This window comes from Marmota flaviventris, chromosome 5 (assembly GCF_047511675.1).
Source record: "Marmota flaviventris isolate mMarFla1 chromosome 5, mMarFla1.hap1, whole genome shotgun sequence".
Lineage (NCBI taxonomy): Eukaryota > Metazoa > Chordata > Mammalia > Rodentia > Sciuridae > Marmota > Marmota flaviventris.
Window position 1 is genome coordinate 42,804,228 of NC_092502.1, and position 16,366 is coordinate 42,820,593.

The 16,366-nt window shown below is 39.8% G+C and overlaps 1 protein-coding gene across 2 annotated transcripts in view; it reads right to left on the reverse strand.

Annotated features, from left to right (window-relative positions):
* The window catches only part of Klhl3 (kelch like family member 3), an 88,076-nt gene that overhangs the window by 20,350 nt on the left and 51,360 nt on the right, over positions 1 to 16,366 (reverse strand). For both annotated transcript variants that reach the window (XM_027941128.3, XM_071611838.1), the window contains 2 exons: positions 11,360 to 11,476; positions 7,618 to 7,767 (listed from right to left, as the gene is read on the reverse strand). In XM_027941128.3, coding sequence (XP_027796929.2) covers positions 7,618 to 7,767; positions 11,360 to 11,476 — 267 coding nt within the window. The remainder of the gene's footprint in view (positions 1 to 7,617; positions 7,768 to 11,359; positions 11,477 to 16,366) is intronic.

Consider the following 16,366-nt stretch of genomic DNA (forward strand, 5'->3'; position numbering starts at 1 on the left):
AGACATTTAACCTTGCTAAGCCTTATTTTCAACACCCACAGCATCATGATAACAGGATATTTCTCATAGGGTGTAAATAGTAACTACTAAATTTTAGATCATATTATTAGATCAACACCAGCATCATTATTATGGTTTAAAACAGTTGCTTAAAAAACAAACTCTTGGGCTGGGGATGTGGCTCAAGCGGTAACGTGCTCGCCTGGCATGCGTGCGGCCTGGGTTCGATCCCAGCACCACATACAAACAAAGATGTTGTGTCTGCCGAAAACTGAAAAATAAATATTAAAATTCTCTCTCTCTTTAAAAAAAAAAAACCAAAAAACAAAAAAACAAACTCTTAACAAGTTATAGAAAAGAAACTTACCGATGGAATTATAAGTACTACTAAAAATTCCAGGGGTGATACAGGCACATTTTCAAGACCTGCCACCCCCCAGTATTTTTGCTAGGGTATGGACCAACATGGAAGAGAGGCAGTGCCCATTGAGGAACCTGGTCCAGAAGAGAGGTCATCCTACCCACCTGCCAGCAGCCTCTACTCCCAACATCATCTGAAAGCAGGCCAGCCCACTCAGAAGCAAGCTGCCTCCTTCCAGCTTGAATGACTTTTTGGTGTCATTTTTAAAGAGTTGAGCATGGATGCCAACTGAACAAGAATGACAGTGAAAAGTGCCAGGTTCAGTACACTTGTAAAGGATTCATTTACATCTTCCTGGAACCTCATTTCTCTGCTGCCATCTGTGGAGCAGGGCGACGTAGGAGGGCTCCAAGTGGCTGAGAGACAGCCTCTGGTTGTCCCTGGCAACACAGCCTCAGGGAAAGTGCAGGGTGGTGAATGTGTGGGAGCCAAGATGATGCTATTATCTGTTCCGGCTTGAATGTGTCAGTATGATCTGTGCATCAACAGCTCAGGAAAAACACCCTTATAACCTTCTACAGGGATCTCAAGGCACAACCCCATTCCTTTTAGGGAAGATACTCGGCGGTAAATTGATTCACTGGCAAGAATTGCAAAGGATGGTGCAAATCTCTCTCCACCAGTTCGTTTCTTGAAGTTGCTCTTTCAGAAAGCCTATCTGGACTGAATTCATAAAAGCCCAAAAGTCCTTGGAATTCCTGAGGCTGCTCCTCCAACTAGCGTAATTACCTCCTGACTCCTCCTCTTCCTCCACTTATTTGGTCTTTGACAAAGTTCTATCTTTAAGGAGTCTCTAAAGGGTAGGAATCAGTTTACTTTCCATACATGACCCATCTAAAAGCCTACTGTGGAGTTGAGAAGCAATAGCATAGAACAGTTCAGAGCTTAGGTCTAGGGCCAGTCGTTCAAGGCTTAAATTTGAGCTCAGCCATTGACTACTTGTGCTTTAAAGATTGGTCACAAATCTTTTGATCCTCCTACACTCACATATGGGCATTATTCCTTTCCCCCTGAGTGCAGGCTAGCCTTAATGATTTGCATCTAGTAAATAAAATATGCAAAAGTAATAGGCATTGATTTTGAGGTGAGGTTATAAAAAGGCTGAAGTTTCTGCCTCTCATTTTCTTGCTCTAGAGTCACATGCTCTGCAGAAGCCAGCTACCACGTCATGAGGATTCTCAAGTGGCTTATGGAGAGGTCCATGTCCAGAATCTGAGGTCTGCCAGCAGCCATGTGAGCAAGCTTAGAATCGGTCGTTCCCAAATAAGCCTGTCGATGACTGCAACCCTGACCAATACCTTGACTTTATGAGAGACCCAGAGAATGAAGGGCCCAGCTAAGCCACTCTGGGATGCCTGCCCACAGAAACTATGAGATAAACAATGTTTTTATGATAAGCCACCAAGGTTAGGGAAAATTGTAATGCAGAAATAGATAACTAATGAGCAGGTGATATAACCTAAGATCCAATTTCCTTATGTGCAAAATTGGGATAATTACAATTATGAAAATCCTGTGAGATAATAAATGAAAATCACTTAGCCCAGTGTTTGGCACATCATGAGAGCTTAGTAACTGAGATGTGCTGTTACCATCACTGTAGGGATTAGTACTGTGCAATGCTAAAAAGCCTAGGCTTCAAGGTTACCAAATTTGGATTCAAGTCCTTGCACTGCCACCTAAGAGCTATAAAAGTCTAGGCAAATCACTTAGTCTTACTGGGTCTCAATTTTCTCCAACATCAGCACTTCCACACTCATTGTGAAGACAAAATCATGCATATTTAGAGCTTAAACTACAAACAAACTGCTCAGTCATTGACATTTAAACAATACTACTTCATCATCATTGATGCTTTTGGTGATATGAACAATGACCCAGGAAGAAACAAAATGCAAAGTACACATAACCCTAAGTGGCCATCAGAAGGTATGAGCCAGTTCTCTCCTGTGGTCCTCTGAACCAGGTTCTGGGTGTGTGCTCCCAGGGACAATTTGTGTTTGACCCTGAAGATTCAGCTCAGGCTTTAGCTCCTACTAAAAGTTTTCCTCTACCTGTCTCTATGCTCCTAGAGTACCCTGACAGTCCCCCATGGTGGCACTGAAATTTTACCCTATAGTTATCCTTCACATCTGTCTATGCTCCTCCCCAGTCAGAGAATTCCTTAGATGAGAGACCACCTCACAAGAGCCCTTGAGGCACTAGCACCTACCTCACTGCCTAGCAATTAGTGATTTCTCTACAGAAGTGTGTTAGATGAGTGAATTAATAAGTTAATATGTGAGAGCCTATAGATTGTTGCTGAGTTTTAGAGGGAAGTTGTTTGTTCAATCCAGGTTCCTCACAATTCTTCTAATCTCTCATGAATGAAGGCAATATTGAATGCCTTTGGGGTTGAACCAAATTTCTAGGCCCAACCTACATTAGTGATCAAAAGAGGCTATAAAGACATAAATACTTACTACATCCATGCAAAAGCTCATGTATAAATGCCAAAAGCATTGGGGGAAATAGTGAGGGATGATATAAATGGTAAGGTCTAAAGCTCCATAAAATTTCTTCTTTAAAAGTATATCTTTCATTCATGAAAATGTTTACTATTGCCCACCCTGTGCCAGGATCTGGGCTGGGTGCCAAGGACACAGATGAGTAATGCCTGCTGTCATGGAACCAACAGTTTAGTGGAAGAACTGACGCTATAGAAGACAAGTCCAAAAAATCTGCCCAGAGAGTCAGCCTGGGGTACTCAGCAATCTCCTGAAGATACTTGCCTTATGTTCAGACTCCAGTGAAGTCATCACCACCTAAACCCTTCCTTCTCCATTAAATAACCTTTCTACCAATTGCATTTCTACATATTAGAAATAAACTATTAAAAATTTGAATTTAAAGACGCTGAAAATAGCATAAAAATTTAATTTCTGTTCTTTCAAGTATAACCATTATGAAAAAGAAAATGGAGGTTACTAAAAAATTAAGGATAAATCTGACAAAAGCCATGTAAGACCCATACATGGACAACTATAAGTCATCAGAGAGGAAGGCAGGTGTGGTGGCACATGCCTGTAATCCCAGCAGCTCTGGAGGCTGAGACAGGAGGATCACAAGTTTAAAGCCAGCCTTAGCTACTTAGTGGGTTCCTAAGGAACTCAGCAAGACACTGTCTCTAAATAAAATATAAAAAGGGCTTGGGGGAACTGGGGCTGTGGCTCAGTGGGAGAGTGCTCTCCTAGCATATGTAAGGCCCTGAGTTCGATCCTCAGCACCACATGTAAATAAATAAAATAAAGGTATTGTGTCCACCTACAACTAAAAAACAAATTTAAAAAGGGGGGTGGGAGGCTGGGGGATGTGGCTCCGTGGTTAAGTGCCACTGGGTTTAATCCCTACCAAAAAAAAAAAAAAAATCAGTGAGAGGAATCAAAGGAAATCTGAATGAAAGGAAATACATGGTGTGTTCATGAATCAAAAGATTTAGTATTGATGGAAATTCCCTTTAATTGACCTAGAGATTAAATATAACTCTAATCAAATCTGCATACCTTATTTGTAGAAATAATTAAGCTGATTCTTAAATTAAAAGGACTTTAGAATAAAAAAAAACTTTGAAGAACAAAACTGGAAAACTCATACTATCTTGACTTACTATAAAGTTAGTAACCAAGGCAACATGGTATTGGTATAAAGACAGACAAATTGAAAAATGGAACAGAACAGAATCCAGAAATAGACTAACACATATATTATTATTATGTGTTAATTAATAATTTACAACAAAAGTGAAGTACTTTGATGGAAGAAGAATCTTTCCCATAAATGGTATGAAACAACTGTATATTAACATGCAAAATAAATCAAACTTGATTCTTAACTCTCATACCATATTTTTAAAAAACCAACTACTCAAAATGGACTATAGACGTAAATGTAAAATCTAAAACTTTGAAACTTCAAGAAGAAAATACAGGAGAAAATCTTTGTGATGTTAGGCGAGACAAAGATTTTTTTAAAAGATAGAATACAAAACAAACTATAACAACAAAACTGAAAAAAAAAATAATTTCTGTACTTTGGTATAGCCATTATGAAAAAGAAAATGGAGATTACTCAAAAAATTAAAAGTAGGACTATTATACAATCCAGCAACCCCATTACTGAGGATATATCTGAAATCAGTATGCGCAAATATACTCTGCACTCCTGTATTCACTGCAAATTATTCACAATAGCTAAAAGATAGAGTCATCCTTTGTCCATCAATGGACAAGGAGATAAGAAAAATGTGGTGTATATGCACAGTGGAATATCACTCCAGCTTTAAAAAGAAGTACACCTTATTATTTACAGCATAGTTGGCTCTGAAGGACATAAGTGAAAGAAGCCAGGCCAGAACAACATATATTGCATGATCTCTCATAGGTGCATAATCTTGAAAAAGCAAACTTCCAGAGGCAGAGTAGAATGGTGGTTCCTAAGAGATGAGGGGAAGGAGCAGGGTTGGAGAGGTATTGATCAAAGGATACAAAATTTTGTTTAGACAGGAGGAATAAGCTCAAGAGCTCTGTTGTACAATATGGTAACTATAGTTAGTTGTATTGTTATATTGTTGCAAATCAATAAAAGAGTAAATTTTAAATGTTCTCACTCTAAAAAATGATAAGTATGTGAGGTAATGCATAGGTTAGCTAGCTTAATTTAGCTATTCAACAATGTACACATATTTCAAATCATCCTGTTGTACATGACAAATACATATAATCTTTCCCTATTAATTCAAATTATCAAAAAGAATTTAAATCTGCTCTTCCAAAGATACTGTTAAGAAAATGAAAAGATAAGGCAGATTGGGAGAAAATACTACAAAGTTAAGAAGTAACCTGTAAACTAAGAAGAAAATACTTGAAGTACATACATACAGAGGCCTCATCTCTTTAATGTAGAAAGGGCCCTTTAAAACTATTAATAAAAAACACAATGCAACAGAAAAATGTGCAAGGACACAAAAAGAGATTCCCCCCAACAGAAATACAAAGGACAATAGTCATATGAAACTGAGATTAATCTCACAATTAAAGCAATGCAAACTAAAACAAAATGTCATCTTATAAAGAATATTTGGCACAGAAATGTTCATAATACAAAAAATGGAAAATACTGCAAAGTCCACCAAGAGAGGACAATTAAATACATAGGTACAGAAAACACAAATACTATGTACCCATTACAATTTAAATGCTGGTTTCACCCATGTTGATATCACATTAAAAGTAATCTATGGCATATAGTTGAGTGGGGGAAAACATTTCAATCTGTATAACAAGAGCGTTAATCTGAAAGTATACATTTTCATCTATTTGTGAGTAAGTGTACAGAGATAAATGTTGGAAAGAAAACTCACCAAAATAGTAGCAGTGATTGTCCATGGGAGAGAGTTCAGGTGACTTTAATTTTATTTTTACATTGTAGCATCCTTTAAATAAACTACAAGGAGCACATACTTCTATTGTTAAAGAAAGCTAAATTACTTTTATTTAAAAAAAATAAGATGTTTCAATGCAAAATTTCAACAACAAAATTAAAAAGGGCATCAAGTTGCAGCCAGACAAATGGCCAGACAGGCCAAGGCCCTCTCCTTGAGGCTGCACCTTCCTCTGACCAGCACTGGACACATGGGAAGACAACTAAGTGTACACTATCAGATACACAGGCAAAGCTAGGTACAGAAGGACAGAGTTCACAGAGGGTTTGGAGGGTGAGGATGACTCAGTGAAAACATAGGTTCTACCACATTAACAGTGGTGATGTCAGGACAAATCACCTCAATTTCCTTCTTTGTAGACCTGGGTAATAACTTGTCTCTACCTCTTGGGGTGTGAAGTTTAAATGAGATACACATGTGAGCTGGGCATGGTGATGTACACTGTAATGCCAGCAACTTGGGGCGAGGGGGGATGACAAGGGGGGGTGGGGGGTAGGGGGGTGAGGCAGGAGGATTGCAGCCTAGGCAACTTAGCAATACCCTGACTCAAAGTAAAATAAAAATTTTAGAAGGGGCTGGGGATGTAGCTCAGTGGTAGAGTGTTTCCTCAGTGTGTGCAAGGGCCTGGTTTCAATCCCCAGTATCATGAAAATAAAAAGCTATGTATGTGACACCCTCACTTAGGGCTTAGCCCATAACGTGCACTTAAGATCAGCTGTTTATATTATTATCTGGGACATTTGTGATAGTTGTTCACATTGCCACTACTCTATTCCCCATGATCCAGGGTCATGGAACAGAGTGTAAAGAAGGAACTTCAAACCTCAGAGAATCCCAACATCAAGTTTTGGACAACAAAACCTATTGTTCTCTATCCCTACTGAACTTTCTTAGAAGCAGCAGGCAAAGAGGATGGCAGCCAGCTAGAGAGGGGAGGTTGACAACAAAGAAAGGGCCTAAATAATTTCCTGTGCTACCCACTGTGTCATTCTCTCCTCCCAACTTCCCTCCCATGTTGCCTGGGACCTTCCCCCAGACAACACTATGTCAGGATCCCAGAAAGACTGATCAATTGCTATATCCCTTTCTCTGCAAATAAGGGACCTGAGGGCCAGAGGCAAGAACCCTACCGAGAACCAAGCAGTCAGCAAGCCTCTCAACCAGAGGGTCCCCTCCTGTGCTCATCCTTCCCTCTGCTGGCTGCTTCTTCACAAGTTCTCATTTCCCCTACTTCCTCCCCCTACTTCATTACCTGTTGGGATTCTTCAAGGCCCCTTCTCTTCTCTGGCAGCCCTAATGGTCCTTTATGTCCCTCCCTGTGGTGAGAGAGGAACCGAACTGGGACTTTTTTTTTTTTTTTACACTATAAGAATGTTTATGGCTGTCACTAAGCGAAGACCAACAGAGCCATCCCTCTTTTAATAGGAAGGAAGCACAAACCGTGGCATGAAATGAGAAGGTGGGGCAGGATGGAAGAGTTATGAGTTATTCTCACCCCCAATGACACTGGAGTTTTCCTTGAAACTCCTAGGAAAGGAATACCCCAGAAGAGAGGAGTACTAGCCAAAGGAACCAGCAGATTCTGTGTCCTAGGTCTTAAATGCAACCAAGATGTAGGTAGGGTAGGCAGGAGTGAGGAAGGATGTGGAGTGTGAATGGAAAAGCATTTTTCTAGGATGTGGTCCTGACTCTGGGCAGTGGCCAGGCTGGGGCTTACCTTAGGCAGGCTTACTGGAGTCCTGGGCTTGGTTCTAGGGTTCTTAATCAAGAGTCTCTGATCCAGGGGGAGCAGATGGTATTTCATGGCCTCGATGAGGAAGTCCTTACAGGTGTTGTTATTCTTTATCAAAGCCTCTTCTTCAACTGTCTGGAGGTAACAACCTACAGGTAACACTGGAACAGAGCCTGGCCCCATTTCTTAAGCCCTGTCTCTGGGGTGGGTCATTCCTGCATTCTCTCATTCATTTCTGTATCATCTCATCTCACACCCAAAGAGAAAGATCCCCAGAGTTATAACTTAGTGCTCACCTCCTGGATTTTAAGAGCACAGGATTAAGTGATCAAGCTCTGGCCTAAGACAGGGATGCAAATCCCAGCTGCACCATTCATCTCTGATCCTCAGTTTTCTCGTCTGTAAAACAGGTGTATTAAAAGCACCTAGAACCCCATTAGTTTTGTTTGCTTGTACGCTGAGGTTTAGATGAATTTATGCAAAATAAAAAATAAGGAGTTGCCTGAAAATCTCTTCCCGCATTCCTCTTGGTTTGAATGCTTTATAATGTGTAGGGCAAATGGTCAGAGATCTGAGAGAAGAGGGAGGGAGGGAGGGAAAGAAGAAAGAAGACAGGATCCAAGGGACAAACTTTGAAGGCACTGGTAAAATAAGATGGTCAAGATGGTCTTATAGCAAAAGTTTCAGGGAGAAAACTGGCCAGTGAGGCTCTAACTGAGTACTGACACTAGAGCAGAAAGAATGTCCTATACAAAATCCCATCTACTGACCTCATCTGATACCCCATCTACGCTGGGATCTCACTTCTCTACCTGGTATTCAGACCTCAGGACCTAAGCAGGACTTCAGCAAATGCAAGCCTACATGCTCCATAAGTAGGCAAGTGTGCATTCTGGTACTCTGGCTCTTAAATAGCATCTCTTCAGCCCAGTTCATATCACTATGTGACATATCTGGAATGAACAGCAGGGTCTTCTGAGGCCACTTGATGGTGGGAAACATCAATTCCATTCAACAGCTAACACTGATTGGATGTCTCCTGGTTGGGCAGCCCTGTGCTGGCCCCCAGGAAGAAAATGATGAATAAGACAAGGTTTCTGACCTGAGGATTGGACCTGATTCAAGTCCAATCACAGAATGAGAAAGGGCTCCCACTTCAATCATCTCAACCCTCCAAACAATCAGCACAAGGCCTGGCTGAGCCTCTCCTGGGACCCCATCTATTGCTAAGAATGAAAATAGGGCCAGGGTCATCATCCACTGGGCAACGCTGGAGCTGGCAGGAAAAAGAAGAATTGGCAAGTCAAAGCCTCTGCCACCTCTGGGCATCTTCTTCCCCAAGAAAACTCCCTACAGCCTTGAAAGATATTTTTTTTTTTAACCTTCCCATTAGGGGCCTAAACCAGGATGGTACAAATCATAAATGTGGGGGGTTAAAAAATAAAAGGGGTGGGAGAAAATCTCTAGAAAAGCTAGGGAGAAAGGAAAATTGCTCAAGCAGCTACTTTTCCCAAAGAATTCATTCAGCTTGAACTAAAAGCTCCCCCCTAGAGAGTTCATAGGTACAGAGTTTCAATGTGGGATGATGAAAGTTTTGGAAATGGATATGGTGATGGTTGTGCAGCACTGTGAATATAATAAATGCCCTGTATCATATACTCAAAAACAGTCAAAATCACAAAGTTTGACAGGCATGGTAGAACACGCCTATAATCCCAGTGGCTCAGGAAGCTGAGGTAGGGAGATCAAGAATTCAAAGCCAGCCTCAGCAAGGCCCTAAGCAACTCAGAAAGACCCTGTCTCTAAATAAAATATTAAAAAGGGCTAGGGAGGTGTCTCAGTGGTTAAGCACCTCTGGGTTCAATCCCTGGTACCAAAAAAAAAAAAAATCACAAAGTTTATGTTAAATATGTGTATGTGTTTATTATCAAAACACAGCATGTTATAAATTTAGAATATCTAAAAATGCTTAGTAAAAGCCTAATTAACTTTAGCTATTGTGAGGCACAGATGCCAGGCAGTGTTGGTTGCAAGAGTTTTCCCTCTCTCCCTTCCTCTTGCATTATATGGTCAACCATTCCCAGCAGGTCTGAAGTTTCAAGGGCAAATGAATGCTGAGGAAACATCCTTTCCCAAAAGTGTTCACCCTGTGAGGCCTAATAAAAGTCCTTTTAGAAAAGGAGTCCCATACAACAGTTCTCACACCCAGTGCCTCTGACCTCCTCCTTTTCCAGGTCCAGACTGTATTTTGCCATAATAATCCAGGAACTATCTCCTAATATCTTTGTTAGTCGTGGACACTTAATGGAGGTCTCTAAGTCCCCTTTACCTTTCACTGGAACCCAGGTCCCTGGCTGCCCACCCTGCCTTCAGTCAGTTTCCCACAGGACAGTGGGAAAACCTACTGTGACAATGAGAGGCAAATCAGTCCCTCTGCTTCCCTTTCCTACAGCAGGGATACCATGCCACCAGGTGGCACTAGTATCCTCCAAGGTAGCATGCAGGGTCCTTATAAAGGTTTCAAGGGTGTCCCTCAGTGCTGCAAAGAAGGCTGAGGTGTACAGATTCAGAGGACATTGTACTGACCCCTTAGGCCTATGGCCAGCAGCGTCAGGAGCAGAGGACTTTACAAGTGCTCACAAGAACAGCATGGTACTCATAGTCCCAAGGACAGTGGTAATATTAACTAGTATTCACTGATCACTGTGTGACAGGCTTTATGTGGACCATCTCATTTTGCTCCAAACAATCCTACCAGGGCAAGTGCTATTTTGACCAGATGAGAAAACTGAGGTTTCAAGGGGTTAAGTATGGCACAGGATAACAGGAGCTGGCTGTCAGACTGCTAAGCCTCCTCATTTATTCTTGCATCATACCTTTCCTTCCTTCCAGAGACCCTCCAGGACAGCTGAGGGGTGGCCTACTTCCTCAATGTTTAGTTTGGTTCACATATTTTAAGCTTTGACTCCCTGCTTGTAAGAGTATCTAATGCCACTTACTACTGTTCAAAATGAGCCATGTAATGGGGAAATGGAATAAAGAGCAACAAAGGTGGCAGCTGGCAGAACCGTGTGCCTCAGGGTCTGGCTGCTGTGGATTTGAATCCTGACTCTCCCCAGGTGGTTGGTGACCCCTGAGGGCAACCCAATCCACAGCCTCAAGGGCCAAAGTGGTAAATAGAGTGTTGTAATATTTGCCTCACAGGCTGATTACAAGGTTTAAGTAAGGAAATAGGTGGCACTAGAGGGACATCCTATAATTTTAAAATTTTCTTTCCTTTCTTGGAAGAAGTAGAGGTAGTCTGTGTTCTAGGCACCTGTGAAAAGCTGATTTTCACAGTCCTGAGTTGGGCTCCAACTTGTTTAGAGCAGAAGGGTAACAAAGAAATATTATGAAAATGACTCTTCTGGCTTTGGGCATCTATAGGGAAAGCAGCTAATTTTATAGAACACTTGTTAAGCCAGGCTTCAGGCTTACATACCGACAACTTGTTTCTGGAAGGAGATACTGAGGCTTGAATAAAAACTCAAAACGAGTAAGTAGTGGAGCATGGACTGAAACCTACACAGCTTATCCTCAAACCTATGCTTTTAAGCTCTACTTCAAACTTAACCCAGTTGGTTGGTGCCTGCAACACACACAGAAGATCTATTGATCTCAACTATGCCATGCAACCAGAGTGGCCTCTGCTGTCCCTTGAGGCTTCGGTGGACAGGCCAGCACGCACCTGCACTAGATAATCCCTGGGCAAGAGAGGGAGTCGGACGTGTTCCATCAGTTTTGCCATATGCTCTAAACGGGTCTCTTTCTCATAATTGATCCAGGAAATCACAGCTTCAAACACCTATAAAGAAAAGAAGGAACACTTTCAAATAACTTGCTCAATCTATAAAAAGAAAAAAGTTATAATTCATCTGCAAAAGTGTTTAACATAAGATTCAACGTTTAAAATAAAACAAAAGCTTTTTTATTATATGTTCTCAAGAGTGAATACGCACATATATGCCTACAATAAACCTGCTCTCCCCAATGTAGAATCATCGTGGTTCATTCTAAAATAAAAATCAGTTCCAATAGTTATTTAAGGGTAGAAATATAGAACAATAACTGTGAACCAAATGTTTAAAGGTGGCTGCAGAGGACCAGATGTCCTGGGGGCAATGCCACACTCCTCCAGCATTGCTCTCCTCTCTAATCTCCCCTGCACATTCAGTGCAGAATGAAAATTGTAAGAAGGCCTTCTGCCTGCAGCTGGCTCTGATGATGACTGTGACACTGAATACAGAGAAGGGCAGACATTTCTCCTTGGATTTAACTTCTCTCTTGAGGAGAGATTTCATTTCTATGTAAATCAAAACTGGAGGGCTTGGAACCAAAAAGAGGATAGGTGGTTTGGATGTTTATTTTGCTCAAAGCTAAGTCTAAATTCAAACTCTGCACCACCATGCACAGACAGGGAAAAAAAAAAAAACAGTGTTGGTGAGGCTGTGGGGAAACCAGTAATGTCAGTGGAAATTTACTAGATAAATATGGCTTTTTAAGAGAAGAGGGAAGAATTTGGCAATATCAATCAAAAGTGTAAATGTGCATATTGTGACCTGGAAAGGCCACTTCTAGAGCCCTAGACTACAAAAACACTCATAGAAGAGCACAAGAACAACAAGTGTCCAAGATGTTTGCTGCAGCACTTTCATAAAAGGACAAAAAAGGAACAACCTAAAGTTCACTAACAAAGAAGTTATTAAAATATCATCTCTATTATTGGTTTCAGCTTCCAAAAAGAATAAAATAAGATGCCTTCTTGTACATGAAAACAAGAAAGTGCTCTCAGAAACGGTGGTATACACACTGGAATATTTCTCAGCATTAGAAGAGAATAAAATTATGGCATTTGCAGGTAAATGGATGGAGTTGGAGAATATCTTGCTAAGCCAATCCTCAAAAAACAAAGGCCAAATGTTCTCTCTGATAATGGTAGACAGTGGGCGGGCGGGGCACATGTTGGGAGAATGGAGGAACTCTGGGAAGAGAGGAGGGGGTATGGGAGAAGGAAAGATGGTGGAATGAGATGAACATTACCCTAAGTACATGAATGACCGCACATATGATGCGACTCTACATTGTGTACAATCAAAGAAATGAAAAGTTGTGCTCTCTTTGTGTACAATGAATCAAAAAATGCATCTGTCTTGTATAACTAATTAGAACAAATTAAAAAGGGGAAAAAAGTGCTCTCAGATTAAAGAGGACATGCCAAAAGGTCACAGAAATAAATGGATGGGACCTTCACTGCCAACACTTGGAACAACTCAAACATCAAAGAGAATAATGAAAAAATGAGATCAGGGCTGCTCTGGTGGGGTGAGATTTCAGGAAATGACTAGGGAAGAGGCCAAAGATTTTTGGAGGTAATGGATATGTATCTTTATAGGGTAGACACTATATGTCATACACATTTGTCAAAACTAATCAGATTGTACCTTAATATCTGTACATTTCACTGTGTGCAAACCATACCTCAACAGAATCTTAATTTTTAAAATATAGTAATGGATTACAATACAATAAATTTTATAAAGAAACCATTAATTCCTAGGATAATGTGAAAAGTATCGAAGGGCTCTTCTTTAGAAAAGTGGTAAATGAGAAGGAATGACAAAATTAGAAAAACAGTATTTTGCAAAAACCACCAATGTGATAACTGATTCAGCAAGGATCACCAATGAAAGCTAGAATCAAAAGTTTTTGTGAAACAAGAAATTCACAAATTATCATCCCAAAGATTTATTTACACAGCAGGGGAAAGATACCCTCAAACAGGAGAACAGACGAATATCACCTTAAACAAGGGATCAAACTTACCACCAATAATAGGACAAACTTACATTCCTGATTGTGATTTAATGCAGAGGACACAGCACCCCCAATGTGTATTTTTATGATAATGTTTAACCTGAATGTTATAGTACAGAGACAATCAGACAAATCAGTTTGGAGCCTCTACAAGATGGTTGGGCTGAATTCTTCAAAATGTAATATAATGAAAAACGAAAAAGAATCAGGGGGATGGTTATAGATTAATGAGATTTTGAGACATGATAACTAACTACCATACACAAACCTTTGGATTATGGATTAAAAAGAAATAGGGGGACCATTAGGAAAATCTGAATACTGATTATTTGGTAGACAACACTTATGTTATCAATGTTAAATTTCTTTGGCATAAAAATGATTTTATGGTTAGAAAATAACGTCTGGGAGGTGCATACTAAAATATTTAGGAGTGAAGTATCATGTATCTACAATTTATTGCTAAACGGTTCATCAAAATGAGACATCAAGTCTGTAGAGAGAAAAATAAAGCAAAATATTAACTAGTGAATCTCAGTAAAAAGTATGTAGATGTTCATTCTTTAAACTTTACAATATGTTCGATGTTTTCAAAATAAAAAGTGAAGAAAAAAAGATAAATTCTAAGGGAAAATGATAGATGGGGCAATAAAATTTACAACCTGACATAAAGTTGAAATAAAAGCTTATCTACTAAGAGAAAAAAATTCCAATTTCTCTTAACTTATTTTTTCTTTATGTTTGCTACGTTAATAATGCTTTGTACCTAAAATTCTTAGTTCTATTTCCTAGATACATCTTAAGTCTGAACAGGCATAACTTTATTTATTTATTTATTTTTTTTTTTTTTTGAGAGAGAGAGAGAATTTTTTAATATTTATTTTTTAGTTTTCGGCGGACACAACATCTTTGTTTGTATGTGGTGCTGAGGATCGAACCCAGGCTGCACGCATGCCAGGCGAGCGCGCTACCACTTGAGCCACATCCCCAGCCCAGGCATAACTTTATTATTATTTTTTTTTGTTCCAAACTGTTTAATTGCAGGTGCTTCAACATAGAGAAAGTGCCTTCATTTCAACTTCATATTTATGAGTAGTTTACAGAAAGCTTTGGAGCCAAAGGAAACAAATTTGGTAAACACAGTAAGTAATAGATTCAACAAATACAGCTAAGGATAAAGGACTAATTTACATTTAATGAGACAGAGATTGTTTATTAAATAAGAAATGGTTGTGCTTATGAAGATGGCCTTAAAGGTTTTTCAGAAAGAATACATTAAGCTTTGAATATAGCTTTTTCATATTCAAAGGATGTGACTGGAGGGATGGGGGAGGGGGAGAGCCTGAGAATGAATCAGAATGTAAGAAGCTGATAACTTCTTCTGGAATTTAGGGCACTGGACAAAAATGTAATGGAAAATAAATTCCACAAAAGGTTCTCTTCCATGGGTGTTATACCGCAAGCTGACCCCACAGTATTGATTTTTTAAAAAATAGTATATGATTACTAGAGAATTGATGGCATGTTGGAACATATATTCTGGCCTTGACCTTGTATAATGGATTTTTTTTTAATTTTTTATTGTTGGTTGTTCAAAACATTACATAGTTCTTGATATATCATATTTCACACTTTGATTCAAGTGGGTTATGAACTCCCATTTTTACCCCATATACAAATTGCAGAATCACATCAGTTACACATCCACTGATTTACATATCAGGCATAACTTTAATTGGGCAAGGAATCATAAAGTTGTCAGAAAGGTAAAGAAGGGAACAGAGACAAATGGTAAGGAGAGGTTGATCAGTTGATACGAAGTTAGATTGGAGTAAGAAACTCTGGTGTAGCAAGCACTGTACAGTAGGGTGACTATCGATAATGGACTATACATTTCAAAAAGCTAGAGAACAGGGCTGGGGATGTGACTCAAGTGGTATCGCACTCACCTGTCATGTGTGAGGCACTGGGTTCAATCCTCAGCACCACATAAAAATAAATAAGTGAAATAAAGGTATTGTGTTCAACTATAACTAAAAAAAATAGATTTTTTTTTTTAAAAAGCTAGAGAACATGATTTTGAATCATAAAGAATCATAAAATTTTGAATCATAACGAAAAGATACTTTGAGGAGACACGGAAGTTTACCCTGACTTAAACATTATACAATGTATACATGTTTCAAAACATCACATGGTGTGCCATAAATAATTTTTTTGTTGTTTTTATGGAACACAGCAAAAGGAAAGGAGCAATGTGTGTACATATGTGTGTGTGTGTGTCTGTCTATGTAGTTGGCTCACATTTCTGAATAAAATAACCTATATCCTGATATAAGCCTATAAACACCATGGAAATCCTCCTTGCCTAGAACATTTCAAAAATACAAACTTTCCTACAATTATGGTCCTTACCCTCATAGCATTGTTTTGTCAATGTGTTTTCCCCACCAGCCCTTTATTAAAAGATCCATGAGAACAGGAACCTTGTCCTATTTGCTGGCACATAATATATATTCAAATACTATTTTAATGAATGAATGGACACATAAGTTCTTAATAAGTCAGTAGGGAGTAGGGTGGGACCTGCCCAGGCTACAGCAGAGAGCATGACTGGGAACGCGGGGCTGGAACCTTGGCGAGGAGGGCAGAGCTGGAGGCTGATGGAGAAGCTGGCCTTGCTGAAGGAGGAGATGGGCGGCCACATTAATATTCTGCCTTGCATGTGGTTATCCACACTTCTTCCTACTCCCCTCCACCAGACCAAGAGCTTTTGCAGGAGGAGAAGGGTATTTGCTCTGTCTCTGGGCCTCCTTCCCACACACTGCCAAGTAAAGCTCCAAGTGGCTGGCTGACAAAGCTTTGCTGAACAATGAAGTAC